General features: G+C 35.0%; 1 protein-coding gene across 1 annotated transcript; it reads left to right on the plus strand.

The window, feature by feature from the left end:
* Positions 1-600: 600 nt before the first annotated feature.
* Positions 601-10,651, plus strand: LOC133174209 (flavin-containing monooxygenase 5-like). Its single transcript, XM_061309281.1, has 10 exons — positions 601-681; positions 6,893-6,961; positions 7,283-7,400; positions 7,736-7,950; positions 8,272-8,428; positions 8,524-8,666; positions 8,761-8,858; positions 8,947-9,406; positions 9,617-9,782; positions 9,995-10,651. Exons 3-10 carry the CDS (start codon positions 7,283-7,285, stop codon positions 10,255-10,257), a joined length of 1,620 nt encoding a protein of 539 aa, XP_061165265.1. The 5' UTR covers positions 601-681; positions 6,893-6,961; the 3' UTR covers positions 10,258-10,651.
* The last annotated feature ends 3,117 nt before the right edge of the window (positions 10,652-13,768 follow it).

Below are 13,768 nucleotides of genomic sequence, written 5' to 3' on the forward strand. Positions count from 1 at the left end.
ATAGGCCGGATTATTTTCATACCGATTTGTCTATGGATTAGCCCGTTTACCCGATCAAGACGAAGGGTTCACGGCGCGTGTGACCAGTCGACAGCGGATGCTTACTCCTCCATGGCACTTGATCCGACCTCTTGTGATTGGTTGTGCGTCTGCTCTGCTCGATCTCAATTTGTAATGTTTAACTGGATTTTTCAAGCTCGATTACTCTTCGTTTTTTTCACATCAAATCTTGTTAAATCTTGAATCACAAAACACCAAGTGGAAGCAAATAAAGAATTTGAGAGGATTTAACAAATTGATACAAAATAGTAGACATTGTAAGCTTGTTTCATTCTTGAAATAATAAGACTCCTTAATAATTCAAAATTGTAATTAATACGTACTATATAATGATTAAGAGGCCATACACATAGTCACTAAAGAAATTAAATGAACATATCTTCCAGTCAAAGAAATGCTACAACCGTTTTTGTTAACACAGAATAGTTTTATTTTAATCAATTACTGGTATTCGGATGTGCACTAAGAGATTATCGGTGTGATTTAAATTTTGGCAGTTAATGCTCTCCATATATTTTAATCCCACAAACTGAACCCTAGACTTTGTTTATTATCGTGTTGTACGTACCCAGTAGTAGATATGATTGTTTGGATCTGTAATTATCTGTCTGAATGCACATAGTAAGTAGTAAATTATCTATATCTTACATTTATTGAAGCAGTTTCAAATACAAATACCAGTATTACATGACTGACCCATCTCTACTGACCAGTGGTAGAGCGATGATTACTCTGTCCATAATAAGGTAGATTTATAACTTTATTTACGAGTAATTTTAATTAGATACTATTGCATAATTTGCTTAGTAGAGAGATCTATTAATTTTGTAATGATGAATGTCGTATTGCCCAATTTGGTCTTGGACACGGTTTGTAGAGCTCTGCACGTGTTCGTAATGATGAAACAGGGCATTTTGAGCAAACTTAGGTGCCTAGAATGACGACTAGCCCGTTTTACTTGCTTTGTGTTAACTCATTATGTTATAATAGACAAATGACCACCACGAAAATATTATTTATCAAAAGAAGAGCTGGGGATCTACTGAAACCTATACGGTACCACATTTTTGCCATATTTTCCCAGTTTTGTTAAGAAAAACCCCACTTTAAATATTTCAGAAGCCGGGAGCACCTGCATCTTTCACATTTTTTTTTTTAATAAATGTAGTACTCTTAAATCAGATTCGGGAATGAGTAGAGGGGAACTTATGCATTAAAAAAAATCTCTCTCTGATTATTTTTATGTTTTAATACAATGTCTATGCAACAGTTTTATGTTACTTAATAAGATATTTCTGAAAGAATTCAGACAAATCATCGAGTGTCTCCTGTATACTTGAAAATGTTATACTGACTATTCTTTCTGGTACTTTCAGACCGATTCATTTCAGTTAAATAACTGGTTTTAAAAGCATTTGTATGGAAAAGAAATAAAATTTTATTTTCAAATTAGGACCCATGGGACAAGTTTCGGTTTAAGTTTCAAGTTTCTTTATTTCCTTAAGCCAAATGGCACATCAGAGTAATAAAAACGTGTTTTAAAAAAAATCATACAGAGAGAGTGAACGTAAAAATACATGCATGGAAATAGTGTTATGCATCAATATTGATTTTTTCTTATTCAAAAATTTGCCCAAATTTAAAAGACCTTTAAGATTATTAGTACTTGAGAATTAAATTAATTTGAAGACACTAGGCTTAGTGTAACAGTACTTTTTTCATGACACATTACAATTATGATAACACATAAATGCACATAATACAGATTAATACGATGTTAAAGAATCCACTCATTGTTTGTTAGTATAATAAAATAGTATGATGAACTTCATATAATATTGTACATACATGTAAATTTGACGTAGATTTTGTTTAAATTTATGCAACGTAGTGAAGATAACAATATGAGTAGAAAATCCATAATTTATACTAAATATATAGGTCCCTGTTTACGTTTTTGCGATGAACAAGAGACAATATCATATTGATTATGCTCAATTTTGCTCAATGAAAATTGTACAGGTACATATATATTTTTAAAGGTAATAATAAAGAAACAAATCAAAAATAAATGTTAACACATATATACATGAAGTCACAAGAGGCATTAATTGGTCCACTTTTAGTTGGAGCAATACATATTCCAATGTAACATATAGTCATGTGTATTGTAAGTACGGTAATGTAATAATGAATATCATACACTGCTAAAGAAATACAAAATGTTACATGAGTTCATATTTAAAAGAGCTAGTGCCACTATAGGCATATTAGGTGGAAAGTGTGTGTAAACCTATAGGGTATAGAAAGGACATTTTATTTGAACACTTTAAACTTGGACTATATTCATATCATAATCATTTTAGTTATTAATAGTGAACTTAGTAGTGACAGTAAAATAAAATAAAATTAAACAAGGAATTACATTATTAGTGTACCACAAACAGTGACTTTATAATTGGAAAAGGGACTTTATGTTCATGAACTATAATTATCTTGTTAGAACAAATTGGATTTTGTTGTTGGTACAATGAACTATAATTTTGTAAATCATTTTGTAATGGAATTGATCAGAATAGACCAATTAAGCCCGTCGATACTACCGGTAAGTAATAAAATTTGAACGGAAATGTAAGTTACTGTTACTTTTCGGACTTACTGTGTATTACTGTGTTAATTAACTTTTCGGACTTTGCATAAATTGTTATATAAACTTTTCGTATATTTCGGCTAATGTGTTAAATTCTATAAATTCCGCACAACCTTAATCCCACCCGAGGCACAGCCAGAGATGGACAGTTATTCTGTTTATATTTATTGACACTTAATCTTTCATCTACTTTAATTCTATTATATACATGCCGCTAAAATGTCATCATTCGCTCAATAATTGTTTAATACTTGATTTCTTAATACTTTTTGTTAATCCTTTTGTTCTATCATTGTTCAATATGTATGTATTGTTGTGAAAATTTATAGTCAGTTGGAATCAGACCTTCGGTGCTGATAGTTCCCAAACTCATGTAAAAGTTAATTCCATGCTGATTCTATATAAAAGTACTAAAACTATAACGCGTGTTGGCTTTTTGGAGGTTTTATGAATCTGGGTTCAACAATAAGAGGAAAACTCAGGGTTGGCCCAGAATTAGAATTTGACGGACAAATGCTTCCCGTAAAACATGGTGTGAGAAACCTAAGGGTAACAACACCCGGGGCTGCTTCATATATTTTGTAGTAGTCAGATCCTGGACCTCTACAAGAGCCAGATATCGAGTTTCCCCAGATTTTAACAATGCTGTGTACAGATGATGCAGACGTATTATTAGATAAATTCAGCGATGGAATATTCTTTCCGACCGCAGTGGAGACAGAAAAAGTTCAACTTCCCTTCATGTCAGCATCCAGTGTGCGGAAGGTGTGGAAATGTGCATCCTAACGACTTATGTTTCGCGTTGAAGCAGAAATGCTTCACATGCCACAGAATTGGACATTATTCAAGGATGTGTTTTACACAAATGAAAAAAAAAAAAAAAAAACTGAGCCAAAACCCGTAGATAAAGGACCAGTCTTAGGCAGAAAAAAAAGCCCGAGACATGAAACAACTGTGCAAGTATCTCGAGAACAAACGAATTCTACGAGAATTACCATTCAATTCTCTTCGAGACATCCGTTTCATTTATTGTGTGATAATTCTTACACTGTACGAAATGAGCTGAAAATTCTTAAAATTCAACTACGCAAGTCTAGTAAACTAAATAAGAGTATGTCGGTTAAACTCAAAAACTCCGAGGTTGATAGGGAAAGACTTCAAAATGAAAATTTCAAAATGAAAAATAAGATAGAAGAACAATCATATAGTTCCAAAGATAACATCTATCGTGAGAAAATTCGCAAACTGGAAGACGACGCGCACGGTGATAGAGTGATTATGGACTGATGCAGAGGAAATTAAACGAGATCGGAAAGGAACATAATCAGTATGTAATGCAACTTCAGGCAGAAGCTGAGAAAACAACCAAACAGTTAAGGGAAGAAAAAACGCCCTACTACAGACCATCCGAATATTGGAAGATGAAAGGGATCATCTGCTCGCCGTGTTTGTGGAAAACAATCGACAATTTCAACCATGTAGACATCAGGGAAGACCAAGAAGAGGCCAGTTTTATTGAAAAAAAAAAAAAAAAAACACGAGAACGTGTTTTACGCGAAGGCGGAGCATGCGTTACGGTGTAAAATACGACTTTTCGGACTTATTGTATATTACTGTGTTAATTAACTTTTCGGACTTTGCATAAATTGTTATATAAACTTTTCGTATATTTCGGCAAATGTGTTAAATTCTATAAATTCCGCACAACCTTAATCCCACCCGAGGCACAGCCAGAGATGGACAGTTAATCTTAACTGACTTCTGTTTATATTTATTGACACTTAATCTTTCATTACTTTAATTCTATTATATACATGCCGCTAAAATGTCATCATTCGCTCAATAATTGTTTAATACTTGATGTCTTAATACTTTTTGTTAATCCTTTTATTTTGTTTTATTTTGTTCTATCGTTGTTCAATATGTATGTATTGTTGTGAAAATTTATAGTCAGTTGGAATCAGACCTTCGGTGCTGATACATCCCAAACTCACGTAAAAGTTTATTCCATGCTGATTCTATATAAAAGTACTAAAACTATAACGCGTGTTGGCTTTTTAGAGGTTATGAATCTGGGTTCAACAATAAGAGGAAAACTCACGGTTGGCCCAGAATTGGAATTTGACAGACACATTCATCCCGTAAAATTACTATTAAGATTCTTGATTAAGAGTGATATTGGGAACTTTGAAGCTAGAACTCCTGTGGTGCAGAGATGGAGACTGAGTCCATAAATATTATTAAAGTAGGTATACCTGGATTGGAGGGTGTTGCCATGTTGGGGTTCATAGGTCAACTGACAGACCTACGGACAAAGCGTAGGTGGCATGGCAATGGTAAGACAGCCAATGAGGAGTATTTTTATATCCGGGACCATGAATACCCTCGGAGCACAATCTACTTTGTTTTTGTCGGAAAACGTCTCTCTTTTTCTTTGACTCTTTTGAAATACTTTTTTGGACTCTATTTTTTTTTTAGGACATCACCTTAATTATTACTTTTGGAGTTTAAGTTCAACGCTCTTCTGAAATATTTGGGACGGATCTTAAAAACTTTGCAATAACCAGTGTATTGATCTATTCTGATGACATTTCAGAAAATAGCATTTAAAAATCTATTCGATCACGGTTGTTTAATAAACTTTTCAAAAAACTTACAAACTTTGTTATTGGCTTACATGTAGCTACTCTATTAGATTTTTTTTACTTTTGAAAAGATTTGAAATTAATTCGGTATTTCAAGTCAAAGAATGGGTAATGCCATATTGATTTTTTTAGCTCACCTGAGCTGAAAGCTCAAGTGAGCTTTTCTGATCACCCGTTGTCCGTCGTCCGTCCGTCCGTCCGTCTGTCTGTCCGTCCGTCCGTCTGTAAACTTTTCACATTTTCAACTTCTTCTCAAGAACCACTGGGCCAATTTTAACCAAACTTGGTACAAAGCATCCTTGGGTGAAGGGGAGTTTAAATTAAAAAATCTTCTTCTCAAGAACCACTGGGCCAGAAAAGCTGAAACTCATGTGAAAGCATCCTGGGGTAGTGTAGATTCTAAATTGTAAAAATCATGACCCCCGGGGGTAGGGCGGGGCCACAATAGGGAATCCAAGTTTTAAATTGAAAAATGTAGAAAAAATCTTTAAAAATCTTCTTCTCAAGAACCACTGGGCCAGAAAAGCTGAAACTTATGTGGAAGCATCCTGGGGTAGTGTAGATTCTAAATTGTTAAAATCATGACCCCCGGGGGTAGGGCGGGGCCACAATAGGGAATCCAAGTTTTACATTGAAAAATGTAGAAAAAAATCTTTAAAACTCTTCTTCTCAAGAACCACTGGGCCAGAAAAGCTGAAACTTATGTGGAAGCATCCTGGGGTAGTGTAGATTCTAAATTGTTCAAATCATGACCCCCGGGGGTAGGGCGGGGCCACAATAGGGAATCCAAGTTTTACATTGAAATATGTAGAAAAAATCTTTAAAAATTTTCTTCTCAAGAACCACTTGGCCAGAAAAGCTGAAACTTATGTGGAAGCATCCTGGGGAAGTGAAGATTCTAAATTGTTCAAATCATGACCCCCGGGGGTAGGGCGGGGCCACAATAGGGAATCCAAGTTTTACATTGAAATATGTAGAAAAAATCTTTAAAAATTTTCTTCTCAAGAACCACTGGGCCAGAAAAGCTGAAACTTATGTGGAAGCATCCTGGGGTAGTGTAGATTCTAAATTGTAAAAATCATGACCCCCGGGGGTAGGGCGGGGCCACAATAGGGAATCCAAGTTTTACATTGAAAAATGTAGAAAAAAATCTTTAAAAATCTTCTTCTCAAGAACCACTGGGCCAGAAAAGCTGAAACTTATGTGGAAGCATCCTGGGGTAGTGTAGATTCTAAATTGTAAAAACCATGACCCCCAGGGGTAGGGCGGGGCCACAATAGGGAATCCAAGTTTTACATTGAAATATGTAGAAAATATCTTTAAAAATCTTCTTCTCAAGAACCACTGGGCCAGAAAAGCTGAAACTTATGTGGAAGCATCCTGGGGTAGTGTAGATTCTAAATTGTTCAAATCATGACCCCTGGGGTAGGGCGGGGCCACAATAGGTATTACAAGGGGGAAATCGGGTGAAAAACAGCAAGGCCAAAGTTACTCAGGTGAGCGTTGTGGCCCATGGGCCTCTTGTTTTATCCTTCAGATGAATTATTTGGTCCAGTTGGTCTTCTCTACGTCATCTTGAAATTTCCAGAACAAAACTGATTAGAAGGTATGTATTGTAACATTAAAATTGTCACACAAAACTTGCTGTCTGTCTGTAAAATAAGATTTTAAAAAGAGAAATGAATTTCACAATCTGATTTAAATCACTTCTCATGAAGAGATCAAAGTGAGTGGATCATAAATATGTTTTTAAATCAAAATCATCAGATTGTCAGTGTTAATGCGACAAAACTTCACGGTTTTGAATAATATTTAGTGCATTGTCGACAACGATTGACTCTTTAAAAAGGTATTCACTTATAATTCCTCAATAATTTTTGACCGAAGGTTATCAGCTGGTCATTTTGTATATGTATATTTATTTCAGATGACCACTGCTAAGCGTGTAGCAGTAATTGGGGCGGGTGCCAGTGGACTGACCGCCATTAAATGTTGTCTGGACGAAGGAATCACCCCAGTTTGTTTCGAGAGAACAGATTACATCGGTAATCAGACTTAATATTAGGACTATTAACCAAATGTTCTTTTATATGGGTTTCTCTTATCAAATTGTTCGTTTGTTTTTTTTCTTTTTTTTTTACCGAACAATTAACTTTTGTGATATCTTTGTATCAAATGAGGAATATACTAAAAACTCAACTATCCTAGGGATTTGTTTTTGTTTTGTTTTGTTTTTCTTCCAAATTGTGCTTCGTGTTCCTTTAAGTGTTGGGGGTTGCTACATTGAAAGAAAAGTCTTTAACTTTAATGTTCCAAATTCTAGTTTGATTGTTTAGTTCTGTTAGTGAATGTCCATTTACTGTCCTTATACATTGTAAAGGAGGTCTATGGCACTACACTGACGATTCACATGACGGCCAGGCCTGCGTGATGAAGTCCACCGTCATCAACACCAGTAAAGAAATGATGTGTTTCAGTGACTTTCCTATACCTAAGGAGTATCCGATCTTTATGCACAACAAATATGTTCTTAAGTACTTCCATCTGTATGCGGAGAAATTCAACCTCACTAAGTACATTAACTTTCAGATAGAGGTAATAACCGTTAGGAAAACATAGTACTGTGACAGAAGAGGCACCTCCGTCTTCCATAGAGTTTCAGTGAATATTAAGCTGAAATACAATCAATAGAGAAGAAATCTTATTAAAGTAGTTTTTGTAAGATAATGAAAGGGCGTCAAAATACAAAACGCTGAAATGAACTTTTTGAAAATCATTGTGGTATTATCATAAAGATTCCATACTTGTTATACTTGTTACATTCCAATGACTTATAGTTACTTTCAAAGCTGTAATTAGAGAAAATCTTGCCCCTCCCAATAAGTATTTTGATTAAATTTCCCTTCATATTTTTAGGTCTTAAGTATCAAGAAACACAGCGATTTTAAAAGCAATGGATGTTGGGATGTCAAAACACGTGATTTGAAAACTAATACAATTAATGAACAGACCTTTGATGGTGTACTAGTCTGTACCGGACATCACGCAGAAAAAAATATCCCAACATTTCCAGGTAAGCCAATACACTGCAGGTCAGAACTCAGAACAGACCGCATGCGAATCTTTAATGAATGTAATATTAATTTCGAGTGTTTTCATATTCTAAAGGTCTGGATAAGTTCCAAGGAGAGATAATTCACTCACATGACTACAAAAATCTCAAGGGATATGAGGACAAGCGAATAGTTATTATTGGCATAGGAAATTCGGGCGGAGACGCCGCGGTGGAACTTAGTCGTGTGGCCAAACAGGTTGTTAATCCTTTTTATCACTAATTTTGTACTCTTTTTCAACTTTTAGAAATGAAAATACATCCAAATGTACATCTGTTTTTCTTTTGTATAGGTTTTCTTAAGCACACGACAGGGTTCATGGGTCATAAATAGGGTGGATAGCTTTGGATATCCGGTGGATATGATGAGGACAACGCAATTCAATTTTTGGTAAAAATAATTTTTTAAAAAAGTAAGTAGTCTTTGTACCATAGCTATTTATTATTGTATTTACCTACCTAAATAACGTCTTATACAGGATGATGCGGAAGATCGTACCCGCTTCTATTGTTACATGGATCACTGAAACAAAACTGAACATGAGATTTGACCATGCGCTTTACAGCCTGAAACCAAACTTCCCCCCGCTATCCCAGCATCCAACAGTCAACGATGACCTTCCCAATAGAATCATCAGCGGAAACGTCATCGTCAAACCCAACATCAGATGTTTTACTGAAACTGGTGTGGAATTTGAGGATGGCACAGTAGAGGAGGAAATTGACGTTGTATTTTTGGCCACAGGGTATATCTTTGGGTTCCCATTTTTGGACAAATCTGTACTGGAAGTGAAGGAAAACAGAGTAAAATTATATAAATGGATGTATCCACCTGATCTAGAACACAACACGTTGGCGGTGATAGGTTGTATACAGCCCTTAGGAGCCATTATGCCTCTCTCCGAACAACAATGCCGACTGTACACAAGGGTTTTGAAAGTATATATTTTTTCTTAATAAGTAGCAATATGATTTTAAGGATAACTTATTTAGACAATTTCAAAATTCTTTGAAGTTAAAGACCACAGATATACTCAATTGATTAAAAATTCTGGTATGAGTTATCATTTCAGGTATTTTAACTATTTAATTGCTAACTTTGTACATTAGTTTAATTTTCCTATAATATAATCCTGTGTAATATTTCAGGGTGAAGTGAAATTACCACCTTCAAATGAAATGTGGCAAGACATAAAGGAAAAAGTGACAGCGATGGCCAAACGTTATGTTAAAAGTCCCCGTCACACGATACAAGTAGACTACGTCGTGTATTTGAATGAGTTAGCTACTTTGGCAGGCAACTGTCCTGATCTGGGTATACAACCATTTTCCTTGTTCACTCTGTGTTCTTTACTCTGGATTGGTCTCTATTATTATACTGATTTATCATTGAAATTTCTCTTATGCTCAAAATGGTAACAGAATCTGTGGTCTACAAATATTACGGTAACATTAAAATGATTAAGAAAGGGAAACAGGTAAATGAATGATTTTTCTTCATTAATGGCCAATATGTTTTTGTTTTAGCCAAACTGTTCTTCAGAGACCCCCGTCTAGCCATTGCTTGTTTCTTTGGCCCATGTACTCCGTATCAGTATCGACTGGAGGGTCCCAGGAAGTGGACAGGTGCCCGGGAAAGCATACTGACTCAGTGGGATCGTACCTTCTTCCCACTGAAAACACGACCCATCAAAAATCCTCCCAGGGAGTCTCAAATTACGTTCTTTTTCTTCTTCCTATTTGTTGTTGGGTTGTTTACTTTAACTATTCACCTACTCTTTATGAGGTGAATATTTATAAGATTGTAAAAACCATTGATGATTGATGTAGGTGCTCACGTGAATGTGTTCTCTGTAAATTACCATAAATCAAAGTGAAACACTGCTTTAAAAGCGACATTTTAGAAATAAAAAAATAACCAAAGCAACAACTCTTTCGAGATACCAAACATTTACTGAAACACTATTCAAAACCACATCAGACTGGATGTGATAATCAAAACAAAAATTCTATTTTTCTGTTTTTGGTTGTACTTATGCTGTTGTACCAGTCGTGTATATATAATGCAGTATAAGATCATAAACTTTGAATATATTCTAGATTTGTGTCACGGAATTCATGCTTCAAGAGCTAGAAAAACTGTGATACAGTGTATATATATAATATACTAGTATATATTTTATAAAAGACATATTCTTGAATTCTATGTTGTTTTTTTTTAAATATTTGTTAAGGATACATAACACAAACAAAAATTTGATGCATGGATTGATATATATTTTTTGACTGATTTTGAATAGAAATGACATAAATAATAAATCCCTAAAATATAAGGAAATCGTAAGTTTTCTTTGGTGCTTAGATTTGCGACTTTGTATGGTATTCTATGTATTTCTATACAAAATTTTGCACATATTTTTAATCTTGTGACAAAAACTTACAAAATTTTTCCACTTTACATGGCAAACATTATTCAACTTACCTTTTGGAATATAAATCTATAAGAAATGTTGCTGATTTCTGAAAAAAAGTTTGTTTGTGTTATTTATCATTAACACATAAAAATTTATCAGACAAGGCTTTAAAACAAAGCTTGAGAGAATTAAAATCTTTGTGTGGAATAAAACATCGTTCCATTTCTTAATGGAGAATGGAAATTGATATGATAAACTTTATGATAAACGTGATAACTTCAACTTTTCTATCGACAACTTCCCTTGTATATGTAGTAATATACCATTATCGCCTGCATATGAGGTTTATATCTCCCATATGATTCGATACGCAGAGCATGCTCCACGTACAAACAATTTCTAAGAGGCAAACTATTGACAAACAAGTTGATGAAACAAGGATATCAACAGTCTCGTTTAAAATCATCATTTCACAAGTTCTATGGTCGATACAATGACCTTGTCAGCAAATACAATCTATCATTAAGTCGAATTCTAACTGACGTTTTTCAAACAAATTAATAGGCCAACATTTATACACTGAATTGCCTATGGATTTTTCCGTTTGCCCGATCATAACAATGAGCACACGGCGGGTGTGACCGGTCGAAAGGAGATGCTTATTCCTCCATGGCACCTAATCCTACCTCTCCTGTATTTTGGAGGTGTTTGCTCTGCTCCCGGTTTGTATTGTTTTAATGGACTTTTGAGCTTGATTATTGTCCGTATCTCCATATTTCATGATTAAAAATTATTATTTCAATGTGTTGGATATTTTTTTAAATCTGGTATTAAATATCATTACATAAAGATTTGAACGATTCCAAAAAATGAACGATTATAATACAGGGTTTTCAGTAATTGACGTACTCTTAGAATGTAAGATTAGTGAACAAACAACTTGCATTATACAACCTTTGATGACAGTAGAACCAAGGATGGTAGATTATGGAGAATATATAGGCCACTCAAAAACCCTTAAAATAGATAGAAAGTACTTAATGAGTTCTACTGAAAAGCAAAGACACATAAACAATAAGAAGATATTAAGTCAGGAGACAAATTATGGGTTCTAAATGAATGCTACGGGAAAGCCCGGTGATGTTACTGGGGAGACAGTCATACTGAAAAAATCACACATGATGATAAGACGAAGCCTTTTACAGGCGAAATGATTGACAATTCACCTTGTATGTATAAGCAACACATGGTTAAATAAAATCACTCTGCTGAAAATATCGAAAGGTAGATGTAGAATTCCAGGAATATCTACAAAACATGGATGTTGGTGTTGCTAAATTTGGTATTTTATTCACATTTAAAATTTACTTGCGCAATATTTGATTCACACATATTAATCAATTACAAGATCTAAGAAGAGTCTGAGAAGATGCTATGAAGATTTTGTCTTTCTTTAACATGCCGACTTTTATGCAAATTATATTATGGTCTTTTCAGAGGAGAGAAGTTCTTTGAAAAGGGCAAACATTGTCTCCATGCAAATCAGGATGGCATAGAGGCATAAGTACCATTTCGAAAAAAATATTAAGAAGATTCAATGATAATTTGATTTTGCCCATAATACCTATAATTTTCTTGTCATTCTATTTTTAGGTCACCTGAGTCACTCAGGTGACCTATTGCTATCCGTTCTCGTCCGTCGTCGTGCTTCGTTTGTTAACATTTGAACATTTTTAGCTTCTTCTCTGAAACCGCTTAACCAATTTCAACCAAATTTGGCATATAGCATCTATGGGTGAAGGGGAACAAAAATTGTGAATTTCATTGTCCCTGCCCCCCTGGGGTCTGAGGGGTGGGGCTAAAACCACAAAAAATAATGCAATCTTTAAAAATCTTCTTCTTTACTCCAGGATATCAAGCAGTCAAACTGTTGGCATGATTGTAATAAGCATTGAGCCCTCTACCAAAATTGTGAAATTCATGGCCCCTGGGTCAGGGGTTCTGGCCCCAGGGTAGGGCTATATAGATCATATAGTGAAAGTGCACTATTTCTTTGAAAATCTTCTTCTCTGCTCCTGGGTATATTGAATAAAGTAACTAAGTACATAGTTATGAAGAGCAAGAGTGCCTCTTTCAAAATTGTGAAATTCATGGCCCCAGGGTCAGGGGTTCTGGTGTTAGGGCGGGGCTCTATTGATTATATAGTGAAAATGCATTAATTCTTTGAAAATCTTCTTCTCTGCTCCTGGGTATTAAATAAAGTAACTAAGTACATAGTTATGATGAGCAAGAGAGCCTCTTCCAAAATTGTGAAATTCATGGCCCCAGGGTCAGGGGTTCTGGTGTTAGGGCGGGGCTCTATCGACTATATAGTGAAAATGCATTAATTCCTTGAAAATCTTCTCCTCTGCTCCTGGGCATTAAGGTGATAAACTAAGTACATAGTTATGATGAGGAGGTGGGCCTCTTCCAGAATTGTGAAAGCCATGGCTCCTGGGTCAGGGGTTCTGATGTTAGGGCGGGGCTCTATTGATTATATAGTGAAAATGCATTAATTCTTTGAAAATCTTCTTCTCTGCTCCTGGAGATTATTTAAACAAACTAAGTGCATGGTTATGATGCATAAGGATGGCTTTTCAAAAATTGTGAATTTCATGGCCCCAGGGTCAGGGGTTCTGGTGTTAGGACGGGGCTCTATTGATTATATAGTGAAAATGCATTGATTCTTTGAAAATCTTCTTCTTTGCTACTGGAGATTATTTAAACAAACTAAGTGCATGATTATGATAGGCAAGGATGCCTCTTTCAAAATTTTTAAATATATGGCCTCAGTTTTTGGGGTTCTTGAGGAAGGGGGGGGGGGGGCTCTATTGATTATATAGTGGAA

The sequence above is a fragment of the Saccostrea echinata genome, unplaced genomic scaffold, assembly GCF_033153115.1.
Source record: "Saccostrea echinata isolate AGI-Se365-2 ecotype Australia unplaced genomic scaffold, CSIRO_AGI_Sech_v1 ptg000057l, whole genome shotgun sequence".
NCBI lineage: Eukaryota > Metazoa > Mollusca > Bivalvia > Ostreida > Ostreidae > Saccostrea > Saccostrea echinata.